This window comes from Leguminivora glycinivorella, chromosome 22 (assembly GCF_023078275.1).
Source record: "Leguminivora glycinivorella isolate SPB_JAAS2020 chromosome 22, LegGlyc_1.1, whole genome shotgun sequence".
NCBI classification, from domain to species: Eukaryota; Metazoa; Arthropoda; class Insecta; order Lepidoptera; family Tortricidae; genus Leguminivora; species Leguminivora glycinivorella.
In genome coordinates, this window is record NC_062992.1 from 13,570,838 (window position 1) to 13,582,947 (window position 12,110).

The 12,110-nt window shown below is 37.3% G+C and overlaps 2 protein-coding genes across 2 annotated transcripts in view; one reads left to right on the plus strand and one right to left on the minus strand.

Annotated features, from left to right (window-relative positions):
• LOC125237706 (neuropilin and tolloid-like protein 2) overlaps nucleotides 1-12,110 on the plus strand; it is a 357,896-nt gene that overhangs the window by 39,428 nt on the left and 306,358 nt on the right. The window lies entirely within an intron of this gene.
• Nucleotides 6,975-8,232, minus strand: LOC125237707 (serine protease inhibitor 77Ba-like). The gene has a single exon (XM_048144865.1). It carries the CDS (start codon nucleotides 8,179-8,181, stop codon nucleotides 6,994-6,996), a length of 1,188 nt encoding a protein of 395 aa, XP_048000822.1. The 5' UTR covers nucleotides 8,182-8,232; the 3' UTR covers nucleotides 6,975-6,993.

Sequence of the window (12,110 nt, forward strand, 5' to 3'; positions counted from 1 at the left end):
TCCAATTCATTTTATAAGAAAGAGAGTTCCACTTGTAATACAAGTTGTAAATTGTTATGCAATAGGCCCCTGGTTTGCGGCACTTGCTGACAAAAGGGAAAGAAGACACCATAGCGAAACGACGCAATCGGTTGCAAGCTTCCCTTGTTAGCTATGTGGCAAAATATTTCCCTCTGGCATAGGTCCTTTTAGCCATCAAAAGTGATGTCTCTCGGACATTGCACTATATATCGTCTGAAATAGACGCTAAGGCCAGTATACACATGGTGTTTTTTTTTGTTTTCCGTTAAATTCGACAGGTCGTTAGGTCCATTATCAGGAACCATCTTGTATATCACTTTTAGTTAAATTCGCAAAAAAAATTTTTCATCGTTTTCATACATTATTAATGAATTTATTAGTGTGAGAGATCCTTAAAAATTACATTCAAGTTAGTGTCAAGTGATTGACGGCACATGTCAAAATACTAGGAATTGGTAAAGGGTCATAAAGGCTGGCATACACGTGTTCAGTAATTATCTTAATTTTTTTAATAACTGGATAACCGTAAAAGTTGAGACGCTTGTTTCTTAGAGAAATTAATTGTATTCGATCTAATGAACCTTACCTTAAAGTTGACGGAATTCAATAAAAACTATATATAATATGTGTATAATAAGTGCTACAGAATGTGTGTAAGAATGTCCTGTAATAAGTATATAATACTATTTACTTGTTGAATAAAACTGGAGAGAACAGTAAATGAAACAGCGTCGGAATCCATTTAAAAAGTTTTCTCCAAGCGGAGCCCTGGCGCGGAAATGAAGCGGGAATGACCTGTTTTCCTCCTAAGGGCGGTAATGTATTTATTGGGAACTTAATCTTAGAAATGTTTTATTTTTTGCCTGTGAAGTGTAAAAGGTTTCATATTATTCTTCAAGTGGGTTATGAGTGCGTTTTCAATGTTTTTCTACTCCCGTACTGTTATTCGTGAGTTACAAGGTCGTGCATAGAACTTTAAAACCCTACATAAAAGATGTCAGGACAAGTCTATCTAGTCTATACCCTGAAAACATTTAGTAGCAGTCGCACGATATAGCTGTTTTACAGTTCAGTAAATACATTGCTACCAACTTAACAAACCAATTCGCAGAGTCGAGACTCCTTCGTTTTCTGCTGCGTTCATTGGCGACGCGTCGAATCGCATTCAAATGTATAGAACTCGATTCAACTCGGCTCGATTCGTCTTAGTGGCCAGGCTTCAAAGAACCATACCATAGACAGTTTTATTTTCATGTTTGCACTCAAACTGCATATTCAAAATGGTAGGCGGTCCACCTAGATAACTAAGATGACTGAAAGTAGGTATTTGTTGAATTTATAATTTTCTTTCAAAATAAGTGCTTGGTCGTAGAAAAAGTATTGTATGCAACGGTGTTTAACTGAGTCAAAAAATGCTCGTGGCGTCTTTATTAACAATTTTCGGCTTCGCCTCAAATTGTTACCCACGCCACTCACCTTTTTTGACCTCTTTTAACCACCAGTTGCATAAAATACTATTATTTCGGGGGTTTTTAGGATGACTAGCAAATTTTTGTCATTATGATTTAAGTAAGGTGCATTAGGGTTATTCCGAAAGTCGTCTAATTACGAAAGTCGCATAAAAATCACCATTATTTCCATCATATCAAGATTCCCCTTTCGGAATTATCCTAGCATTTCTAACATTCGGAATTACCCTATTTCTTGCGTAGGAGGTAGGGCATAGCGAATGATATTCCGCTTTGTGTGGTAGGGCACAGCACAACGGATATCGTCTCGCTCGAATCTAGAGCAGAGCCCAACTGGGGTAGTACCTCCGCCTTACAGAAGACCGCAGCCAAATAGCACTAGACCCTACTCATAGTGTTGTGTTCCTGTCGGTGAGTAAGGCTGCCAGAGCTCAACGAGGGTGCGGTGTGCTGATGACGGGAGGACTTACGGAACTAACTTGTTCCGTTTATTGTTCTTTGAGTCGTCGGCAACCCGAACCCTCCTTGGAACTTGTACACTCCTTTTTGCTGTGTACTTAACACAGCAAAAGGGAATGTACAAGTTTATAATGGGGTGGCAACGCGCATGTGACACTGTTTGAGTTGCAGGCGTCCATAGGTTACGGTGACCGCTTTACATCAGGCGGGCCGTATATGCTTGTTTGCCACCGACGTAGTATAAAAAAAAATTCTAACTTTTTTGGAACTTATTTCGCAAACTAGTATCACCGTAACCGGTTGGAAAGACGTACGCTCTGCCGCTAAGCCCCCAGCAGCGCTCTCCTAATTACTAATGCTTACGCACAAGTCATCATCCTCATTGCGTTATCCCGGTATTTGCCACGGCTCATGGTAGCCTGGGGTCCGCTTTGACGACTAATCCCAAGATTTGGCGTAGGCACAGGGTTTTATGAAAGCGACTGCCATCTGACCTTCTAACCCGAAGGGTTACTACTTAACTAGGCTTTATTGGAATACATTTCGTACATATATTCCGAAAAACTGATTGGTACGAGCCGGGGTTCGAACCCGCGACCTCCGGATCAAAAGTCGCACGTTCTTAGCACGTATTTCCGGCTAAAATGATGTACGATAAAGCCAAATCTTCCCCACATATCATCATTCATCAGAGTATATAATATGTTCGTACAGAAGTTGTCAATAGTTTTGATTGATTAATTGTATTTGCTTCGAAACTGTGTGAGTTACGCAACTTTGCAGGATTCTCCCCAGAGATTATATTGCTTGCTAATAATTATTATCAATATAGGTATTGTATATTAACTTAATCATGTACATAAATATCATATTATCTAGATGGGGACTAAACATATTTATTAATAACACTTAAATAAAAATTTGATAAAATAAATACTATAAAATACTAGGCAAACAAAAAATTAGAAAACTAAAAATCTAAGTCTAAAGAAAAGTTTAAAAGTCTAGGATTACCATTATCTTGCATTTTTTTTGGTCATATTTTACCTTCGCATTGCAGAATCCTTGGCAGTCCAACGCTTGGCAGAATCCTCTTTTCGCAGAACGACTTTTTGCATAAATTTCTTGGCATACTGTCATTTTGCAGAATTATTTACAGCAGAGTAATACAATGGCATAATGTTAAATTGTATAGTAGTAGTCGTATAATCGATTAATTGTTTTGTCGAAAATTGCGTCGCATTCTATTGACTTGGCATTCTGTCATTTCGCACAACTGTCTTAGGCAGAATAATACATTGGCATAATGTTGATGCACAGAATAATGTCACTTATGTTTTATTTCTTTTTTACATTAAAAAAGCCCAAGTAACAATTTCTGGTCCTATAGTGGTCGAGAGCACCAAATTAAATCACATTAAATGGTCCTATAAATAGTCTATATTGGTACTGTAGAGCCGATTTGGCGCAATTATGCAGCCATTTAGTGATATAATAGGGCTATAGCAGTATCATCCGTGACGTTTAAGGTCTATAGTGGTGATGTGATGATGACTATTGTGTTAATTTGTTGACATAGAGGACACAGTAACGCTATTATAGTGTCAATTTATGCTATAGTAGCATTTGAGATTCCTTTATACAGGTTTTTTGTTCTGTAATAGCAGTTGCCGTCCCTTTTAATGCGAATGAATGAAATTTCTAAAATAATTTAATGTGTGTAATATTTAACAAAAACTGTTCTAGACGAGGAACTTTATGAAAAGTGGCGTGTGAACTTGTGAAGTTTAGTGTCAATCAAAATAATTTGGATTTCGTATAATTCCATCATTACTACAAAAAGGTATGCGATGGAAATTTTACCGTTAAAAGAATATTAGTTTAATGGAGTATTTTAAGTGCGCCCTCGATTTATACCTGTTTTGAATAAAATAAATAAATGTAATTTAATACAATAAAATTATTGGCACCATAGTTTCTACTATGGATCCAAGAAGTAAAACATACGCTTTTATTTTTCGACTATGTCACTTATCATACGCATTCACTGCCATAAGCCCGCCATTGTGGATTCAATTAGGGTTGCATGAGACTTTAACTATGATCCAGTTTAACTTATAAGTTCTTTATATAGAAAACAATACTTGTTTTCAATGTTTTACTATAGAAAGATCTTCTAAACAGGTTTTTTTTTTATAAAACATATAGTAAACTCAGCTATAACGCTATTGTGTTTTAAAAGAGATACCGAAACCATTATTCCACAGTTCTGTGATATAAAAGAGTAATTGTGACGTATACGGCGATGAGATATAAAAGGCATTAGAAAACGACTATTAACGCTTTTCAAAGCTATATAAACGTATCCTGAAAACTTCATTATACAGCAAAATAGCGCTATAATGGTATTCATATCACTACTACAGTGTTAAATACTGTAGCAGTGTTTTCCAAAGCTACTATATCCCAAAATAGTGGTATAGTTAGGTTTTAATTTCTGTTAAAATACGACTACTAAAAATACTATAAGCGGCTTGTTGGGAACTTTAATAGCGCAAATTGATAGCATAACAGTGATTTCTAACACTATTATACAATAATATTGTTCTTTAGTAGGTTATTTGATCCTATTATAGACCAGGCCTATAGCGGCTCTATAAAATGATGATATAAACGTTTACATCACTTCCTAATAACACCTTTTAGGTGTATAACACAACAACTATAGCGGCTTGTCGGGAACCTTAATAGCGTAAATTGATTGCATAACAGTGATTTCTAACACCATTATATAATAACATTGTTCTGTAGTAGTCATATTTGATCCTGTTATACACCAGGCCTATAGCGGCTCTATAAAATGGTGATATAAACGTTTACATCACTTCCTAATAACTTTTAGCTGTATAACGCAACAACTATAGCGGCTTGTCGGGAACCTTAATAGCGCAAATTGATTGCATAACAGTGATTTCTAACACCATTATATAATAATATTGTTACATAGTAGTCATATTTGATCCTGTTATAGACCAGGCGTATAGCGGCTCTATAAAATGGTGATATAAACGTTTACATCACTTCCTAATAACACCTTTTAGCTGTATAACGCAACAACTATAGCGGCTTGTCGGGAACCTTAATAGCGCAAATTGATTGCATAACAGTGATTTCTAACACCATTATATAATAATATTGTTATATAGTAGTCATATTTGATCCTGTTATAGACCAGGCGTATAGCGGCTCTATAAAATGGTGATATAAACGTTTACATCACTTCCTAATAACACCTTTTAGTTGTATAACGCAACAACTATAGCGGCTTGTCGGGAACCTTAATAGCGCAAATTGATTGCATAACAGTGATTTCTAACACCATTATATAATAATATTGTTCTATAGTAGTCATATTTGATTCTGTTATAGACCAGGCCTATAGCGGCTCTATAAAATGGTGATATAAACGTTTACATCACTTCCTAATAACACCTTTTAGCTGTATAACGCAACAACTATAGCGGCTTGTCGGGAACCTTAATAGCGCAAATTGATTGCATAGCAGTGATTCCTAACACTATTATACAATAATATAGATCTATAGTAGTCATATTTGATCCTGCTATAGACCAGGCCTATAGCGGCTCTATAAAATGGTGATATAAACGTTTACATCACTTCCTAATAACACCTTTTAGCGGTATAAGCTTATAGAGCTAAAAGGTGTTACTGGAGGCTTTTATACGACAAGTGGTCACGCCGAAAACCTTTATACGACATCTATAGTAGCTTTTGGCGTCGAAAATCAAAATTATAGCACTAAAATGTTACTTGGGAGGTTTTCTGGTTTACTCACTGTCAACCTAACACGCTCCTCCTCGCTTCGCTCGCCGTCGCACCTAACCCGGCTCTGTGACATATAAGATTTCTGTGTCGTGTGAGTATTTTGTCTGGATAGGGATTCTAACCTAATCTACATTTCTGGAAACATTTCTTTTGAGTAACTATATAGTGGGTGATAGACGTACGGACAAGTACTTACGCGTACTTAAAGATTTCAAACCGGTTGGATCGTCGACAACTATGTGCTGCGGTTTTTAAGTACGCGTACGGTGACACACAATCGAAAAAGGTCGTCGAGCCATAAATACGCGTGATTATTTATCAACCTAATAACAAAACACTGTCTTTGGATTCTTATTTTTTTGTATGATTTTATTTTATTTTTTATCACGATTTTTTACTAATACTTATACCAGTATCACGCGTTGTCGATCTGAGTTATGAGTTAGGAATTACCGATGATGCAAATTAAATGCAAATTGGCTGATCAATAAGGAAAACCGTGCAGTAATCTTAATCTGAATGTTATGTTTCTAGTTTGTGTGTTATTTGGTCAGCACCTTTTAGTTTATGAGGGCAAAACTTTGTATAAACAGTTGGTAAAGCTTTTAAAAGGGATTCCATATTTTAGATAAGTTGCGTCCTGAATATGTAACTGTAATAAAAAAAAACTACATCATAAACTTTAAAAAATGCATAAGTTCAAAATTCATGTTATATTTATCTACTTACTTATTCATATGCGTATACATTTGTCGATATAAAAAATTCAAAGAATTATAATTAGGTACATATTTACATACATACAATCACGCCTGTATCACATGAAGGGGTAGGCAGAGCACATGAAACTACTTAAGTTTCAAACCCACTGTTGGTGACTGGCTGGTGCGCGACCTCTTTATAGTAAGTATTAGTTTAAAATAATGTCACTTTCGAAAACTGTTCTCATGTTTTGAAATATGATTGATTAGTCTTCAGTCTGCCTTCTGTCTCGAAACTATAAATAAGCTTATGTTTGTTTACCAATATCAATAATTAAAATTAGTGCTTCTATTACGTGTTTTCATCATTGTACGTTAGTAATTACAGTCCACAACCCCGCTAGCTATCACCCACCCTTGGCAAATAAAAATTATAATTATTTATTGTTATTGTATTTGGTAACATTGAAACACAGGATAAAATTACAAAACATATTTTAATACAAAGATGGCTTGGAATAGATGCCCGCAAAAATGACAGTAGCAGTGGACCTCTCGATAATAAAGTACAGGAAAGGCCTGTCAGCAACCAATCTAGTTGCACCAAACCTATTGCTTAAAACAGCTGCGGACACAGCAGACGCCACTGTCCCTGCCTCGCTAACTTCTATATCCGCTTTGTGCACTATGGACGAAACATATATACTCTCATTCGTTGCTCTGCTAAAACTAGCATATGCCGGATCAAATATGTCATAAACACCCATATCATTTAAAGGTCTATTCATAACTATATTAGTACTTATTTTGAATCTTGGTAGTTTAATCTCAACTTCATCTAAACCGTAGTCGTTTATATCTTGCTGGAGTCTTGCTATTATATCAGGAATAGTAATATTCTCTAGTATTTTATAAACGTCTTCAACTTTAACTCCTGGGTGGGGAAGAATTACGAGCATGGAGTACGCCTCATCAGTTCCATAAGTCAGCTCGCAAACGAAGGACTTAAGAGCCACAATGTTTGTCAAAGGGAATTCTCCTTTCTGTTGCATCATTTTCACTTTCCCCATTACTTCTTTGTTTTCGTTATAAAAATCCTCAACGGTCGTATCACTTGCGTTGAAAGGTGATGTCCATAATCCTTTAAAAGATATCACATTTGTCAAAATCATCCTTGACTGTTCAAAATCTTCAGAAAACAGTACGTTTGTAACACGAGCTCCGGAGTTAAGTATAAAATTGTTAGCTTTAGCTGCAGCATCGTTTGAGTCTTTAAAATCGAGAACTTTGATAGTAGCATCAAAATCTTTGGTGACAGTCTGCTTGAATCCTGGTTTAAGGAATAAATCGTCGTCTGCAAATACAAAGTTCTTACTTGTTAAAGATACTCCATCAGAAGCTCTCTTTAGCACAGAGTTAGTTAAGCCTTTATAGCCGGCTACTACCGTTTTTAGACTCCTTGGAAGGATAAAAGCGATCCTTATTTGCTCGAAGCTGTCGCCGGTGGCGCCGACGGCTAAACCGGTCATAAGTGTCCAGATTCCGAAAGGTGATATCACAACATGTCCACCAATGGCCTTTTGAGTGTGGTACAGCAGTTCCACGCTAAAATTCCTCGGTCGTTCACTGAAATCCACATCACAATAGCACGATGTTATTAGAAATATTAAAACTGAGAATCTCATGGTGCGAGATCTTTGATGGCTTGCGATATACTGACGCTATATCTAAGAGCATCTTCCTCAATCAAATACTCAAACAAACGTAGTCCTTAACGTATTGGAATAAAGATAATTTAATATTAATCATTATTCAAAACTGGTTTCCTGTGAATTTTTTAAGCAAAACAAATCGAATCGACTGGTGTTGAAGGAAGTTTATTTTTTATTGCTCTGCGTTAAGGTGTTATTTTGTTTTGATGATGTATGCAAGTAAGGAAACGGGCGGAAATGTTTTTTTATTTATATTATGTTTATCGAAGCATGTTAAAGCAGCCAATGACGTGAAAAACGAGTCAGATTGGAGTATGTGATGCAATTTATAACCAACAGGGGGGTTACCATGACGTGCTAAAGCCGTTCAGTTTAGGTTGAGAGAGAGGGACGGAGCTATGTAACTGCTATAGCTGTGTCCCTTTCTCTCAACCTAAACTGAACGTCTTTAGTACGTCATGGTAACCCCCCAGGTCGATTTGAACAATGAGACCAAAATGGAATTGAATCATGTTAATTTGTGTCTCGACTTCGTTAATACTGTTCAACTTTCAGATAAGTATTATGCAGAGACTCATCATAAATAAGTTTAAAAAATATGAAGAAAATAACAAAAGTAGAACTTTATAAATAAATTCTAGGAAAATTATTTTGAACTTGATAGGTTGAACAGTTTTTGAAAAAAATACGGGAAACTACGGAACCCTACACTGAGCGTGGCCCGACACTTGGCCGGTTTTTACCTATGTGATTTCATTTTTATGTCACAAAAGTCAGAGGTCTCACGGTGGTACTTAGGTTATCTATAGTCAAAGACTATTATATAACTCCGTATAGACAGATAAAGTCTAAGAAAAAAACGTACCTCAGTAGTACCATACAGAAAAAGGTACGGTGGCCTAGATGGCATTACACTTTTGGGGTACGCTGAGCTAGATGGCGCTAATATTAATATTTGACATTTTAACACATATCAAACTAAGAATATGGGCCAAATTGTCAAAACTGAGGTTCAAAAGTTTTAAGCCTGTGTCAAGAGATGGCAGTCTATGCACTGTGATTACACATTTTACTTCGACAGTAACTCTCTATAATACTCGATCCTCTTTGTCTATAGATATTTGACTTGAAGTCTAACTGCTAAGTTTTAAAAATAAAATAACCCCTTATTTTAACAAAATATCCTGTCTATGATATTTTAGGTATTCTCCCTGCCGCGTAGCCGTAAGATACCCTGTATATTTGTTTTGTATGGAAAATTAAAATATTTAAGATTTTTAAAAATCTCTAAAGTCCAAACTCAAGGTTTGCCAGCGAGCGATGGAGCGCAGTATACTGGGTGTTTGCAGAACTGATCGAATCAGAAACACGGAACTGCGCTCCAGGCCCCGTAGCCGAATGGCATTTCTCCGACGCCAAACGAAAGCGATACGCCGCTGGCTCTGTCGCGCCAATACGCAAGCGCGATAGAGATAGATATCTACTAGCGCTTCGTTTCGTGAGCGTTTCGTGAGCGATTGTGCCATTCGGCTAGCCACCCTGAACTCGAGTTGCAGATGTAGGTGTCATAAGACCGCTACGCTTAAGTGGAACTGGGCTGGACACGTCTGCCGCATGCACCCTGAACGGTGGGCCAAAATGGTTACCGAGTGGGACCCACGGAATACAGTAGAGGGTGCAAAGCGGGGTTCAGGCAGACCAAAAAAGAGATGGCGGGATAACTTGAACGCATTCTATCCAAGCTGGCAGAATTACGCACATGACAAGGTTGAGTGGAAGAAGCGAGGGGAGGCCTTTGCCCAGCAGTTGGACACTACAACAGGCTAAAAAAAAATAATCTCTAAACAAATGTTGGTCAGTTTAAGAAGTAGGCTACAGTTTAATTTTTTGCTTTTGTTATAGGGCCCACCCGGTATAATGCGAGGCTTTTAGCACAGTATAATAAAGTACTATGATACAGTATGGCCACTCCCGCTCCCCGCTGAAAGTGCCGCCCACCCCCTCTCGGTTACCTCACAGTTACCTCCTGTCAAAAATGCGAATTGTCGACCTGTCATATTTCACTCATACAAGCATGGTACGCGTTCACCTACACGAGCTTGGACTGTGTACTAGGATCGCGCCTCTTTCATATATTTGATCGCCAGTGTCCGAGATGTGCTTTTAGTATGAGTTTGTTAGAGAATAGTAGGCACCAAAGAGCCAATTCATATTATTTTCGTAATGTTCCTTCTGGACTAGGTAGGGTTGTAAATAGAAAAAAAACCAAATGTTTTTTTCAGAATTGTGAAAAAAAAAACATGAAAAAAAACCGAGCACCATGGTTTTTTTTCTAAATATGGTTTTTTTTCAGATGAACAAATAATACGACAATAACGGTTTTTCGTGAGTTGTAACGTGTTTCAATAACAATAACGTACATTTTAATTTAATTAACATTCAGTATACAAACGTTTATTGGGGAATCCCCGATGCTGCGTGTAGCGGTGGTGTTGCCAACGGTAAATAGTGATAACTACCAACTACAGATTTCGTAAATGTTACTTTTATAAGACCAGAAATTAAAGTTATTTGATTAAATTCGTTTAATAGTTAACATTAAGTCTAAAAACCCGTATAGAAGTATTAACTACTTTGCAAATTTTGAGATTTCGTACTTTAGAAAAAAAACATACTCCAAAAAAAAAAACTGTTTTTTTTTCACGGTTTTCTTTCATGTTTTTTTTTTCAAGCCAGAAAAAAACCGTTTTTTTGCAACCCTAGGACTAGGTCGATGAAACTTTTGCATGATGTAGACCATACACTGGTACGTATTTAAAAAAAAATGGTGTTTGTACCAAGAGCTGAACATTTTATTCACCATTTGTCGATTTTTCTCGCAAATGAACATTCTCAGAAATATATATCAATCGACAGAACAAGACATTCTCAGTAATGGTTCTCAAAGTATTACCCACGTCACTCCAACTTTAACTGAATTTCTGAATTCTCCTGTGTATAACAAATAATTTAGTTGCAAATATTCAAGGTTTTACTTTTATTCGATTAATAATATTGTCTTTGGTTACCGCGATAGTAGCAGTACCATATTGGGCGTGATAAGTGGCTGCTACCAGGTCGTAGCCGGCAAGCTCCCCCCTGCGAGTGAGTTGTATTTCATCTGCAGCATGTGTCTCCTGTAGCAGGACTACATCAATGTCAAGGTCATTAATTATTCTAGACAAACAGTCAGATTTAGATCGGCTTATGCCTTCTATATTGAGTTGGCAGATGCGGACTGATGGTCCGACATCCCTTGTCATTGGGCTCTTTGGAGCACCTGTATTCGCATTCATAAAATTCATGTTGATCGCTCTCTATTTCCAGTGTGCGCTGCGAGATTCAGAAGGAACAGTGCAGCTGCCAGGTTTGTTGCTCTTTTAGCACCACCCGGAGGTCACGTGTAGGGTTTCTAGGGGTTACACCTACGGACGTAAAGCAACAATCGACCTCCGCGATAGTTACTCATGAAATAAAACTATCGAATCGGATTAAATCGCGTACCTATAATTAATTTAGAATTCATTCAGTTCCGAAAAACTCATTGGTGCGAGCCGGGGTTCGAACCCGCGACCTCCGGAACGAAAGTCGCACGCACCTACCGCTAGGCTACCAGCGCTATTCAAAATATATACAAATATATATCTGTATATCTATAGTTTTCAGTCTGGCAGCTGGTTGCCGTAAGTCACGTGACCTCAAACGTTCGACTAATGTTTTGTTAGGCGCCCTGCATATTCCTGATCAATTTGCATAACTTTAGGGGGTTTAGAAGGTTTAAGGGGGGTTGTGAGGTGAAGGGGGGGGGGGGTAGTTTGCTTCTGATCGCAGATGTATGATAATTCAATTGAGCTTACTCGCGA